Source organism: Podarcis melisellensis, assembly GCF_964234715.1.
Source record: "Podarcis melisellensis genome assembly, chromosome: 5".
NCBI lineage: Eukaryota > Metazoa > Chordata > Lepidosauria > Squamata > Lacertidae > Podarcis > Podarcis melisellensis.
Genome location: NC_138537.1, coordinates 92549397 through 92564449, shown reverse-complemented (window position 1 = coordinate 92564449; position 15053 = coordinate 92549397). Strand labels below are relative to the sequence as shown.

Below are 15053 nucleotides of genomic sequence, written 5' to 3'. Positions count from 1 at the left end.
AATACATGGCCCAAAGATGCTTGCAACACAACACGGAGTGTTATAGCACTATTGGTTCAACACCTCAAAGAAAGTAGAAATTACTTTATAACTTGATCTGACACACACTAGTGACAGCCATCCATTTCAAACTCCTTTTGAAATGTACGAGAAGAGAAATGCAAGCTGTATCCGTTCCTTTATCACAAGAAGTATTTCGTATTTTAGCATTGCCCAGGCAATTCTCTCCTCCTTCTTGAGATAAGTTGCAATGGCAGATAATAGAAGGCTAAAACTTTAGAACCAGGTGGAGAAGGAACTTAATCAATGAATGGTCTGCATGCCAGAAGCCAAGGTAAATGGTCAGTCATTCTATGAGGATGAAATAGAAAAGGGGCGATCAACTCCTGAAAAGAGACTAAATGGGTATGATAACATCTTCTCTGAATTCCTGAAGATCATGGGAAAAAGCAGCAGACAATAGCAATCCACTTTCCTATCCAAAGCCATTCAGGAAAATACAAAGAGTGAGAAGTGTCACAGAGAAAAGGATAAATGGTTTGAGAAGGGGAAAAAAAATGCTCGGCCCAAGTTACCGCTCTGCTGTTGATGCTCGTGATTTGCCAGCACAAATTACTTAGCCTTATTAAGCGTTTGAACGCAGATTAAAACTGATACCAAGAATGCCTTCGGCACAGCCCGCGGCGCTATTTCACTGCGCGTGTGATTGCGCCCCAGGAGGAGCAAGGGAGCTGCTGCTGCTGCTGCGGCTTTCGCAAAGGTAAGACCGATATTTGAGTTGCTGAGAAACAGAATTTCCCTCCCATTTGTTTTTCTTGTGTTGGCAACGAAGAGCGGCTCACGGTCTTGGGGGTGAGACTGAGGATCTCCGAGGGGCGCGCAGCTGCCTTCCTCCCCGATTGGAAAAGGGTTTGGATTGCAAACTCCAATGAGTTTGCAATGAACTTCTAGGTCCAGGATTGCATTTCAGCAGACGCACAACAATGCAAATGTACCGGAGCGAATCAGAAAATCAAATGAATACAACCTCCCCCGCCGCCCCCGGACTGGCACCGCAGAAGCCCAGACGGCGCGGCAGGGATGGAGGAAGCCTGGACCAAGAGAAAGCTCTTGATCGCCAACGTGGTGCCCGGGGGCGCCTTTTGCCCAGGTGGGTCGCCAGCCCCGGGGGAGGGGGGCGTGGTTCCTTCCTGGGGGGGGGCATCGCCTCTTCGCAGCCGCACTAGCAGAAGAGAGAGAGGCTCCTTCCCGGGCCGCGAGGAACAGACGCGGCATCTTCCTGGCCGCGAAGGCCGGCCAGCCAGGGTCCTCTGGGCGCGGCACGCGAAGGGTTAAGCGCGGGGCGGGGCGGCGGCGCGATTGGTGCGAAGTTTGGGGGTGGGCGGGGCGGTCCAGAATCGCGCAGCCTGGAGGGGAAGCCAAGCCCCGCCCCCCCCCCGCGACGGGACCCTGAGGCGGAGGCAGCCCGGGCGGCGGCGGCATCGCTCCCTCCGACCCTCGCTCGCTCGCTCGCAGGGACCGGCAGCCCGAGCCTGCGCCTCCTCCTCCTCCGCCGCCGCCGCCGCCCCCTCGGTCCCAGCGCCCCGAGCCGCCCTCCCGGCTCCTTTGTGAGGAGAGCAGCCTGGGCGCCTCCGACAAGTGCGCGCCAAGTCCGGCGGCTGAGGGGACTCCGGGCTGCCCGCTCGGCGTCGCGGCACATGGGGCGAGCGGGAGGCGGAGCGCGCGCCGGCGGCCCAGCGGCGCGGCAGCCCCGGCGCCCCGAGGCGTGAGGAGACCCCGCCGTCGCCAGGTACGAGTCCGGAGCCCGGGGAGCTGCAGCGCCTCCAGGGGAGGGAGGCAGCGGCTGCCCGCGGTGTCCCAGGTGTCCGCCGCCGCTGCCGGCTCGCGGCTGCCCAGCCCCGGGCTGCTCCCGTCGGGAAAACGCGCGCTACGGCGGCAGCCTCCTTTCCGAGGGGAAGCGGAGTCCCCTGGCTGGGAAAGCGGGAGGGCGGCGGCGACGGGCGAGCGAGCGAGCGGCGCCGTCGGAACTGCCCGCTGCCGGGCGGGAAGGGCAGGCAGGAGGCGGCGCCGATCGCGGGGCGATGCCGGTTGCGGATCGGGGCAGTGTCCGGACTCCGCGGGGCATCGGAGCGGCGAGGCTGTTCTCGCTTGATCGTCCCCACCCCCGCCGTGTAGATGCGAGGGTCTTCGAGCTGCAGCAAATTTGGATCAGGCTTTTAATTCGATCATGCCAGCCAGCCAGCCTGGAATTGCCCCCCCCTCGCCCAAGACACGTGTTCTTACTGTCGTGGGGATGCTGCGCACACGTGTATCTTCGCCCCCGGCACCCTCCCCCTCCCCGCGCGGCCCCGCCGGCGTTACAAATTTGTAAGGTAATGGCAGCGTGTAATTATTTGCTTTGTCGGAGGCTCGACCCGGAGTGGTGTTGTGTGTCCCGAGGGCAGAGAACGTTTAAATCGGGGAGTTTACAAGAGGGAGGAATTCGGCGCGTGTTGGGAGAGCCGGAGCCGGAGCAGGAGCGGGCGAAGCGGGCGGGATTCGCGGCCGTGGATGCGCGTTGGTCTTTCAAAAACCAGAGTACTACTGCTGGAGAAGTACTTAAGAAAAGAAACGATTTAAATCGGGGCGCTTCGAGCTTCAGAGAATCCGCGCGTTACTCACTGCTGAAGACCGTCGGATGCAAAGCTGCACTATTAACAGTTATGCAGAAAAAACAGCTTTACGGATACCCCTCTTCTCTTTTAAGAAGCGCAAGAAGGGATCTTTTTAAGGGCAGCGCTGATTATTATTGTAATTCTTTTTGAAAAAAACACACATACAGTTTCATGGATTGTGTGTTTCTAAAACCACGGCGGTGCGTTTTGATCTTTACTGCTGACCACTTTCGTTCTTTTTAATTCTGATATCAAGTTTTGAGTTGGGTATTAGATATTTACAGCTCTCTCTCTCTCTCTCCCCCCCCCCACTTTCCCTGCTCCCCTTTTTCCAGGTTGGAAAGAAGAACGAATTGGAAACTAGAGACAATCCAGCTTTTGAAATGGAAATTCAGTTTGTGCTGCTTTTTGTGGGAGTTCTTGTGTTTGCTGATTCTGTGAGAGGTAAGCAGAGAGAGCCTCGGGCTGCCTGCAAATGGTTCGCGCTCTGTATTTTTGCCCCATTGGAATACATTCTGTCTGTGTGCATTTGAATTCCTTCCAGAGACCCTCTAATAATATAATGTTCCTTGTTGCATAGAAAGCTTTCTTCCTCTTTGCAAATGGGGCATTCTGTGTCACAGAACTATTATACTCTCTCTTGGTCCTTCTTTCCTGCCAGGCAGGTGTGCTCTGGGGGGGCTTTCCAGTTGCTGTTATTTCTTAGGTGTGAAAATACGCAGTTGGCTTCCAGTTTTCAGTCTGGAGTAAAAGGAAAACAATTGCATTCCTCGGTGGATCAGGAGAGCCTCTCCCCTTCTGTAATCTCTCCCAGCCGGGCTCTGTGTATTCCCAATAGCACTAAACTAAACAAACAAATCCATTAAGTTCACCCAAGTGACAGGCAAATGACAGTTCTCAACAGCTAGCACATATTTTAGCACTGGGGTTTCAGTGTGTGATCAAATTCCCTTAAACAGGTTGCATTACCAGAGGGAGGCCGAGGAAAAGCAATAACCAAGGAAGTAGAGTGTATAATTCCTTATAAAGAATAGAACTTAACAGAGGAACAGTTAGGGGAGCTGTTGCTGTCTCTTCCTTATCAGAGGGCTGGAGCAGTCGTGTTGACGCTAAGAAACCAAAAAATGTTTTTCTCATTTGACACATAAAATCCCCTGTTGAGAGCACTGTTCAATTAAAGCCACCTTAACTAGGTATTTTACTTAGTGTACTTTTGACGATGGGTACAAGGACTGGTTCATACCATTTCAAGGTAGGTGCCAGAACTCTGATAGATGTTGATAGTTCTGGACTGCACCCGTGAGCTGCGGAAATAGGGAAGAGTCATAGCTTAATGGAAGCATCTCGAAGGGTAGGGATGGGGGGAAACTGCCTAAACTTTGAAGAACCACTGCCAGTGAATTTGGAAGTACAGTGGTACCTCAGGTTACATACGCTTCAGGTTACAGGCTCTGCTAACCCAGAAATACTGCTTCTGGTTAAGAACTTTGCTTCAGGATGAGAACAGAAATCGTGCTCTGGGTGCGGCAGCAGCAGGAGGCCCCGTTAGCTAATGTGGTGCTTCAGGTTAAGAACAGTTTCAGGTTAAGTACGGACCTCCGGAACGAATTAAGTACTTAACCCAAGGTACCACTGTGAACCAGATATGACTTGGGGAGGAAGGCAGTCAAAGCCTTGCTCCAAGAATTAGTGTCCACTTGATTAATGTGTGTTTCCTCTATTGTGCTCATTCCCTAGCATATATCTGCCATTTATGCTGCATGCCTTATGAAAAGAAAATAGTATATGACTTTGAAAGACCTGAAGGTCCATTCACAGTACGGAATGAACTGAGACAATGTCATACATTTAGATCCATATATCATGCAGAACTCAAGGAAGGATCCAGAATGACTTACAGGCAATAAGGGTGTTGTGTTTACTTTGAATGTGAAACTGATTTGAAATATTATTTGTCAGTTGTTTAACCGAATGTTCAAAATGCAATGTGGCACTTGCATTCAGGTCTCCCGAGTAATGATATTTTATTAAACTAAGAGCATAATGGCTTTTCTTTTGGGCTTTGTCTGCAGAGGAAATGTGATACCTGAGACAAATGATGAACATTTGTGAACTTTTGATTGCTAAGAATAGGTTTGTGATTTTTTAAAAGAAAAAGCTATAATTACAGCTCCACGATGCAGTGTTGATGGAACACGGTATGTCATGTAAGTGTGATAAAGTGGCAGGCTTAAAGATCACTGCTTTGTTGCAGTCTGAAAAAAAGCTTTAGTATGTTTCAAAATGAATGGAGAATCGTTTTGTGCTAGAAAGTGTCAGTTTCTAAAGTGTGCTTGTGGTGTGTTCCTTCCCCCATAGGTCCAGGTAGATGTTCACTGCAATTATATAAGAGTTTCCTATTTCAACCACTCAGGCTTTGGGTGAAGTCACATGGTTAATTTGTGTTAAGGAGGAATAACTGGGTGGGTTAGAAGAGGAACATCTAAGTGGCAGCTTGCAGGGTAGAGCTGCCTCTTATATTTGGTTATTTGTGGCCCTGCCAGATTTTAATAATGGAATGGTAAAACGTTTGCTCCACTTCCAGACGTAAGGAAAATGAGATTTCTTGCTCCCCAATTGTTAAGACATTAAGAGTCCACACTGTCTTAAGTATGTGTCATAATTATGAAGCTCTTACTAGATAATGTAAATTTTATTTTGCAACTTGACCATACATTAATAGGTTGGTTTGAGTGACAAACCGTATTCCCACTCACTGCAGTTGTGTCTGGAGAACAGAGTCACCTACAAATATGCAGTAGCTGCCCATTCGTGGGCTTAATAAACAGGAATTGTTTATTAGGGGTAGGAAGGATGGAGACGAAAGGAGGGATTGGGGTAAAACTAATTTGGGAATGAGGATGGAGAGTGGCAGCTCTCGGGCTTGTTTTGGACGAGATGGTTGCATTATGGGAGACACAGCTGAGTAAATGAGAGATCCTGCACTGCAGGGGGTTGGACCAGATGACCTTTGTGGTTCCTTCCAACAGTTCTATGATTCAATGCCCTGTAGTTTTTGAATGTTCTCTGTAATGTACCTTGTGGCCTCAGCATAGAGATGCATCGACGTATAAATAATAAATCCAGGATTCTGGAATGTTGAGATATGAAGATTTGGGAAGAAGAATGATGTAGAACTAGACTCTCAGCACTTGATTTGCGCAATCTGACAATCCTTTTGGACTTTGTGGGTCAGAACATTTGCACTGAGCTGCAAAATACAGATTTGAAAACAAAATGGGATTTCTCTGTATGAAACAGAATTAAACTCAGAAATGTCGATTCAAGTAAAATTAAGAGTATTGCCAGATGATGGGATGAAGGGAGTGTGATATTCTTTTCCATGTGTATTTGGACGTGCTCTAAAATTCCTGGATCCTGTACATTATTTTCCTCTAATCTGAAAGGATTACACAAGCATTCGAGATTCCCTGGGCAAGCTTTTGCATCAGTTTCGGGCTACTGGATGATACACCAGATTATATTGGGCTGGAAAATTTGGAAGTATAATAGGACAGGTGTTGCAAGAGACTCCAAGAATTTGTTTCATCCCTGAGCCTTCAAATGTCCCAGAGGGCTGACATCACAAGGAGTCATTCTGGGATAACAATCCTGTGGAGTTTCCATGGTCAGGTGATCACATGTGCATGTGCTTAGATTAAACTGGGCATCTGTCTTTGTGAATGGCACTCAGAACTAGTCCCAGTCACCAGTCTGGCAGCTGCATTCTGGATTAGTTGTGGTTTTTGAGTCACCTTCAAAGGCAACCCAACATAAAGTGCATTGCAGTAGTCCAAGTGGGAGATAACCAGAGCATCCACCACTCTGGCGAGACAGTGTGGAGGCAGGTAGGGTCTCAGGTGGTGTACCAGATGCAGCTGCTAAAACAGCCACTCTGGACACAGAATTAAACTCCTTTATGGACAGCTGTGAGTCCAAAATGACCCCAAGGCCACCTTGTCCTTTAGCGGCACAGTTACCCCATTCAGGACCAGGGAGTCCCTCATACCTGCCTGCCATCTGTAACCCCAAAACAGTACTTCTGTCTTGTTGGGATTCAACCTCAATCCGTTATCTGAGCCAGCATGGGCAAGTGTTAAGAAGACAGGTGGTTTGGTTTTACTCGTCCATGCAGCCTGTCCACATCCTCAGAGGTAACAGGTTGAAATTGATCCCATACAACTTGACTAGACAGAACACTATGGCAGCAAATAAGATTAACAAATATTTCGTGTGTATTAACAATCACTGTAACATATTTGTGTGTGTGTTTCTGCAGTACAATCTAGGTTGTCTTCTCAGGTGCACACCCTATTGACTTTGAGACTTAGTCCTAGGTAAGCGTGTATCTTAAAAAGGTAAAGGGACTCCTGATCATTAGGTCCGGTCGCAGACGACTCTGGGGTTGCGGGGCTCATCTTGCTTTATTCACCCAGGGAGCTTTTGGGTCATGTGGCCAGCATGACTAAGCCACTTCTGGCGAACCAGAGCAGCACATGGAAACGCCGTTTAGCTTCCCGCCGGAGTGGTACCTATTTATCTACTTGCACTTTGACGTGCTTTTGAACTGCTAGGTTGGCAAGAGCTGGGACTGAGCAACAGGAGCTCACCCCGTTGCGGGGATTCAAACCGCCGACCTTCTGATCAGCAAGCTCTAGGCTCTGTGGTTTAGACCACAGCGCCACCCATGTATATTATTGCTACCTAAATCAGCTTTGTCTATGGTATTCACAGAAAAATGAATCGAGTGAATCTGATATTTGACTGGTTTAGGTTTTTTTACATTGTATGTAAACTCCATGATAGTCACACAAAGACCTTTTAGTTTGCCTTGGGTTGGGGGAATATCCTGAATGCCGCCTTTTACCTATTGAGTTTGAGAGTTATCAATGAAGCTTTCTCCTTCTCCATAAATTTGTAGCACCCAACCTGGTCTGCATTGACTTGTAAAATCATGGTTTCTTCCCCTTCAAATGGTCTGCTTTCAAATTAATCCCAGTGTTGCAGTGCTTAGTGGAAACTCTTTTCCTTTGGTTATATGAAAAAAATGATTGTTTTATTTCATGTCAAAATGCTTGCCTTCTGTTTCACTTTTACATCAAGGAGCATGTGTTTAGTTTCAGCTGGAATAGTTCTTTGTGTAGATTGCTCTTTAGTCAGGAGTTCTTGGTTTTTCCCTGCAGTGTGAAAACACAGGGCAGTCTCTTGTTCCTCTCATGGTCTATAGCAGGAAGAGCCAATGTGGTGCACTCCAAATATTCTTGGACCAAGCCAGCATGTCCAGTGGTTAGGGAATGAGAAGCTATGTTCTTCCAGGTCACTTAATGGTTAATTTCACGCAATTATTAAAATCCATTTTAACAAATATACCACTGAGAGACTTCAAATGAGTGCTACATGGGATACCACCCAATATACCCAAATAGTTTAGTTCTTTCATTTTCCAGGGGATCATGGTAAATTTTGAAGGACTATTTTTGACCTGGATTGGGTTTTCCTATTATAGTGGTACCTCGGGTTATGAACTTAATTGGTTACGGAGGTTCGTTCTTAACCTGAAACTATTCTTAACCTTAACTTTAGCTAATGGGGCCTCCCGCTGCCACCGCGCGATTTCTGTTCTCATCCTGAGGTAAAGTTTTTAACCCAAGGTACTACTTCTGGGTTAGCAGAGTCTGTAACCTGAGGTGTTTGTAACCCGAGCTACCACTGTACTTTTCCTGCCATGTTTGGGGATTCGTTCAAAGCTTCTGACCTATTTCCTTTCATGAGGAATCTTATCGTTTAAATGTAGTCAAAAGGTGAAAATGTTGGACTTCTGCAGTGAAAAACTGCAATTGTGCTTATGTGAGAGGGGTCACTGGAATTAAGACCTTCATTCTTAATCTGTATTGCAGCGATTCACGATTTTTGGCATGGCAAGTAAAATCCTTTTGAAGTGTAACTAAAAGAAAATAGATGGTTCGTCAGGCAAAGTTCACTGTTGCTTTTAGTCCTGGGAAGGAGGGAGGGCACCAGTGCAGAAAGAGCAAGAGAATTGCTCTGCCACAGTATAGCGGACAGTGATTCATTAGTAGCCTTAAGAGTCGATTATTGCAGTGCAGTCTGTGTGGAGCTACCCTTTGGCCTGATCCGAAGGCTCCAGCTGGTGCAGAACATTGTGGCTCGGCTGTCGATGGGGACAGACCATAGCCAGCACATAAGTCCTGGGCTCAAAAGCTTGGATCCATATGCTACCTGACCAGGTTCAGGGTTCTTGTATTAATTTACAAGGCCCTTACCAACTGGATACCTCTGGCACAGTTTATATTCCAACCCAGCCACTGAGGTCTTTGCGGGAGCCACTGTTAGTGGTTCCCTGTGGCTCAAATCTGCAAGGTCTGAGTGGGCCCAATTTTGTGGAGGTCCCTTCTAGTTGAAGTGACAGGCCCCCTTCTTTGTTGAACTACCAGCATTCACTGTTATTATCCCAGCAAGCTTTTTAACTGAACTCTGATTTTATAGCTTTATTTCATGATTTTGGTCTTATTGTATTGGGTTGTGTACACTGCTTAGAGATAACCATGAGTAAGTGGTATACAAATTGTTTAAACAAACAAACAAAATAAATAAAACTTTGCCCCTGAAGACAAGGTAATGGGTGTAATCCCAACATGGCGCAAGGTGAGTGTTCTATCAGTGCAATATTTCCTGCTTCCTCAGTGGAACATTCTCCTCCCCTTTTGTACCCCCTAAATCTGGTCTATGGATTTCCCCAACTCTTTGGAGAAGATTTGGGGAGAGCGTAGAGCAGTGGTGGGAGGAGAAGGGCACAAGTGGAAATACTTGCAGTGCTGAGATGGTTTAGTTGAATACCGTATTTTTTGCTCGATAAGACCCACTTTTTCCCTCCTAAAAAGGGGAAATGTGTGTGCATCTTATGGAGCGAATGCAGGCTGCGCAGCTATCCCAGAAGCCAGAACAGCAAGAGGGATTGCTGCTTTCACTGCGCAGCGATCCCTCTTGCTGTTCTGGCTTCTGAGATTCAGAATATTTTTTTTCTTGTTTTCCTCCTCCAAAAACTAGGTGCGTCTTGTGGTCTGGTGCATCCTATAGAGCAAAAAATACGGTATATCACATTGACTTAAAAACATGTTGGGAGAAATGAAACAGCCCTTGAGCAAGGAAGATGAAGGACGATGGTGGAGCAAGACCAAAATATCTCTGTTCCCTGGTGGCAAAATAAAATCCTTTTGTGCAAGGAACAAGAGGAGTACAGAACCTAGGTTTTGATATCTGCTCAGCAATGGAGCTTGCAGGTGACCTTGGCCCTGTCTCTTCATCTAACCTACCTGACAGGTTTGTCGTGAGGGTAAAATGGGATGACCTATATGCTACTATGAGCTCCGTTGGAAGAGTTAACAAAAGTGATTATCCACAGCAGTTCTAATCTGGTAGTGTATTTGTTGACCCCTTTAGGTCACAGGCATTTATTTATCTCTTGTGGTGCTGTGAAGACTCTTTCATAGATCACTGCTAGTATAGTATTAGCCTCTTGGTTATAAAGTGAGTGTTTTATGAAGATGTAGTAACTCTTCTTCCATATTCTGGAAGTTACACAGTCTTTGTTCCCTGCCCACAATCCTCACCAACTTTTCTCTGGCCTATTGCATCTGTTGCAAGTAAGTTGGTCTGTTCTAAACATCTGGCCTAGTAAATTTGCCTGCAGTTGAGACAAAGTAACCCCCCCCCCCGTTTTTTAGTGTCACTTTGTGATGTGGTTATTGCAAGCCTAAGAACTGTTTTATACATTACATGGCAACCAACCAGTATTTTTCACTGAATGTTCACTCAGCCGAAAGCTGCAGTCACCCCTGGCTCTCCGATGAGGGTGCCTTTATTTCCAAACCCCAGCTTCGCCACCTTCACAATTTTGAAAATAGGTGAAGACATCAAAAGGCCTTAGAATTAGTCATTAACTGGACAGGGACAAAAGCATGAGGGTGGGAAACAGGGGCTAGGACACAGCCCCAAGAGAACCTTGGAAATCCAGACTGGAGTCTTTTGCAGGGATCTTTGTAGCTGAACCATGCAAATTGTTGCTGCTTTCTAAAGCGAGTGCAGTGTCTGTGTTACTATACTGGTTCAAAGCTTGCATTTTATGAGTTAATGCAAACTGCCTACCCTCAAAATCCAAGCCCCTCTCCGATTCCCCCCCCCCTTCACAAGTCAGATAAACATCGCTGCCTTGCATTTTGGTTAGTTGCCCTGATTATACAGTCTCCCCATTGTGTTTTTGTAGAAACATGGTATCCAGCAGTGCTCTGAATAACCTAAGTTTTATTTCATCAGAACCCATCCAATTTTCAGGAAGAAATCCAGCCAATAACTCTAGGCTACTTCTTATATTAAGTGCTCAAACTTAATTTTGAACGTTAGTAAAGGAAGAAAAATGTAAATTGGGAACAGAGACCTCTTGGAGAAAACTTAGATTTGTCTTGATTTTTGTCCTTTTTGAGTCTCCAGCCCCCCCTCCCCTCTCATAATTGCTGAAGAAAAGTTTCACTCTTGGCAGGAAACAAAGTGATTTCTTTTCATGCCTGTTAAATTTATTTCATGAAAGATTTACACAATCTTAGGTATCCTGTCAAGTGACTGTGGAAGTAGTAATGGAAGATGTGTCACAAGCTAGATGCCTCTCAGGTTCTGTCGCTTTTTTAATGGGTATTTTTGGAACTGTCCGTATTTGTACATGAAGAACTGGAGAGCTGATAATTCCAGAAAGAAGAAAAATTTGGGCAGTGGTTGTTTTTAACTTTTGGTGGGGGAATGCCGTAGCTGTCCCCCACGCCTATCAGGGCAGTTTCAAAATGGGTTGTCAAGTTATACTTGCCTAGTTTAATGGTATTTCGTGTTAGCAGTGAAAAGGCCCCCATGGAAATTCAAGAAAAGTACTATGTTGTGTTGCTTGGATCACATTCCTTCCATTACACATCCGTTCATGTAGAGTGCAGTTTAATTGTTCTGAAAAGTAGCTGACAAACCAGGTTGTGATGGTTCCTTGCACCTATCTGAATCTAAGATACAAACTTCTGTCCTTGGCCCTGTGAAATGTTGATGCATTAAGGCCAAATTATGAAGAATGAGAGATGGAGGTGATCCATAGGAGCAGTACCAGATTAAGGTTTCTGTGGGGCCGGGAGGGAAAATCAATCAGATCAATGACTAGGTATGATGTGTTGCATCAGAGGTGGAGAAATCTCTAGCCTGCGGTCCAGATTAGGCCCACCAATTGGGTCTGCAAGGCCATTTCCCTCAAACCGTACCTACTTGCCCCACATATGTGATGTCAGACCTGAACGCAGGTAGAGACATGGCCGGACTGGCTGTGTGGCCAAGGCCCCTTTGGGAAACTGCTTCGTACAGCTGACCCCAGCAGAGAGCAGGGCTGACGTCCTTCATCTCACGCACAGCAAGTGCAAACCTTAAAAGGTAAAGGTAAAGGTACCCCTGCCCGTACGGGCCAGTCTTGACAGACTCTGGGGTTGTACGCCCATCTCACTTAAGAGGCCAGGGGCCAGCGCTGTCAGGAGACACTTCCGGGTCACATGGCCAGTGTGACATCGCTGCTCTGGCGAGCCAGAGCTGCACACGGAAACGCCGTTTACCTTCCCGCTGGTAAGCGGTCCCTATTTATCTACTTGCACCCGGAGGTGCTTTCGAACTGCTAGGTTGGCAGGCGCTGGGACCAAGCAGCGGGAGCGCACCCCGCAGCAGGGATTCGAACCGCCGACCTTTCGATCAGCAAGTCCTAGGCGCTGAGGCTTTAACCCACAGCGCCACCTGTGTCCCTTAAGTGCAAACCTTACAACAGATGAATTCATCTAGACTCCTATCTTCTTACCTTCCTGGTTGCTGCTCTCCCAAGGCCTCAGAAATTATTCCCAGCCCTTCTACCATAGAGTCCTTGACTGAAATTGAACCTTGGGCCTTTTTCACTGTAAAACCTATCCTCTGGCACTAAACTTTCCATATGAACCTACCCAGACCCTGAGATCATCTTTTGAGGCCCTTCTTAGTGTGCCTCTTCTTCGAGAGGTCCAGAGGGTGGCAACAAGAGAACAGGCCTTCTCTGCATCTGTGGGATGCTCTCCCCAGGGAAGTTCGCCTGGTGCCTTCATTAAACACCTTTAGGTGCCAGGCAAAAATGTTCCTTTTTAACCAGGCCTTTGATTGATTGACATCCGATGCCGTTTTAAAATGACTTGGGTTGTTGTTTTTGTTTCAATTGTGCATTTTGTGGTTTTATATTTTGATTTTATTCTGTGAACCGGCCTGTGACCTCCTGGTATAAAGTAAAGGTAAAGGGACTCCTGACCATTAGGTCCAGTCGTGACCAACTCTGGGGTTGCGACGCTCATCTCGCTTTATTGGCCGAGGGAGCCAGCGTACAGCTTCCGGGTCATGTGGCCAGCATGACTAAGCCGCTTCTGGCGAACCAGAGCAGCACGCGGAAACGCTGTTTACCTTCCCGCTGGAACGGTACCTATTTATCTACTTGCACTTTGACATGCTTTTGAACTGCTAGGTTGGCAGGAGCTGGGACCGAGCAACGGGAGCTCACCCATCACGGGGATTCGAACCACCAACCTTCTGATCAGCAAGTCCTAGGGTCTGTGGTTTAACCCACAGGGCCACCCTTATTCTGCGAACTGGCCTGAGACCTCCTGGTATAGGGCAGTATATAAATTGAATGAATGAATGATGCTGTTACTCCGCTGCCTGGTGGATCACGTGCCCTTGTAGCTCATTTATTTGGACCACCTGTTAAATAATAATAAACACATTTTCTTTCCCACTGCAACTGAAGCTGAATTGGAAAACTAATATTAGGAAGGTGTCAAAGGCATATTAATGTAAGCCTGGAAAGTTGGGACCCTCGGCAACATGGAAACAGAGAGATCTTTTCAGACCATGAGCAACTTGCAGCTCAGATTACGCAATAATATTTAGTGTACATTCCTTCCCAAATAAATATTTTAAGTCATTGTTCGATGCACATGGGAAGGTTGGTTTAGGAGCTATGACTTTCTGCAACATTTTCCTTCTGAACTCTGCTGAAAAGCAACCGCCAAATATGGTTTCATCCTCAGCTCTCTGTTACTTGGTTACAGAGAAATAGACCAGGCCCTGTGGTACTAACAGTATAGACCTGCACCAATCTCCATTTGTTGGCTGGCTATGCATGTCAATAGAAGTTGTTGAGTCAATCGGAAGTGCTGCATTGTCCAGACTAATTTCATCAAGGATTAATGGGATTGGGGTTTCCTGCTTAGTAAGACACAGAAAAACGTCTGTCCCTCCCCCGCTCAATGTGTGAAATTGGCTTAGGAGAATTTAATCAGATGTCTCATCTGAGCGTGTTTTACTCTGGTTCTTCCTGTGTTAAACATTTGCCATTTATGCAGTCCTTGCCACCAAAGGATGAAAACAGACATGCCATTTCTGGATCCTAAGCTCACACTCAGAAGTTGCTGTTATTTGGTCTGAGGAGTTAATTTTTAATAGTGGTTTTCAAACTTCCTAGCTTTCATTGAGGTCTCCATAATAAACTTTAAAGGAACATCAGGTTTCCTCAGATTGCAATTTAAAAATGACTGGTCCAAGGCCTGATTCTTCTCACATTGATTACAGTGCTAAACATGGACCTACACTCATATGCACTTTTTGCAATTAACAACAAATGGGTAACAGTTCCTGCTTTTATTTCCAGTTCAGATTGGCAGAAAAACTAGGGTTGACATATTTCAAAAAGTTAAAATCCGGACACAAATGTTGTTTAGCTTTTTTTTTTTTTAGTTTTGCCCAAAATGACAAAAAATGGAGTTTTTGTGCTCCAGATCCTTCTACTATTCACTCAGTTGAATAGTTGGTCAGGTTTTTTACTCCGATGGATGAGAACGCACACAGGGCAAGCCCAAGCCGTTTTTCTGCCTGAGGCAGAACCCACTTCCCTCCTCACTGTCAGTCACCACTTACCCTAGATGTTGCACCACCCCAGAGAAGCCACCCCAGATTGGGAGATCTGGCCAGGCAAGACTTGTGGGAGGCCTATATAAGGTGTCTCTGCATGCAAGTGGGTGCTGCCCAGTCTAGTGCTCTAGCTCTTGATTGGTGTAGGTATATAAAGGTAAAGGGACCCCTGACCACTAGGTCCAGTCGTGACCGACTTTGGGGTTGCGGCGCTCATCTCGCTTTACTGGCCGATGGAGCCGGCGTACAGCTTCCGGGTCATGTGGCCAGCATGACTAAGCCGCTTCTGGCGAACCAGAGCAGCGCACGGAAATGCCGTTTACTTTCCCACCGGAGTGGTACCTATTT

At 46.8% G+C, this 15053-nt stretch overlaps 1 protein-coding gene across 1 annotated transcript in view; it reads left to right on the top strand.

Moving 5' to 3' along the window:
- Positions 1-1702: 1702 nt before the first annotated feature.
- Positions 1703-15053, top strand: part of FGFRL1 (fibroblast growth factor receptor like 1) — a 165988-nt gene continuing 152637 nt past the window's right edge. The window contains exons 1-2 of the mRNA XM_081911793.1: positions 1703-1789; positions 2990-3098. Coding sequence (XP_081767919.1) covers positions 3038-3098 — 61 coding nt within the window. The 5' untranslated portion in view covers positions 1703-1789; positions 2990-3037. The remainder of the gene's footprint in view (positions 1790-2989; positions 3099-15053) is intronic.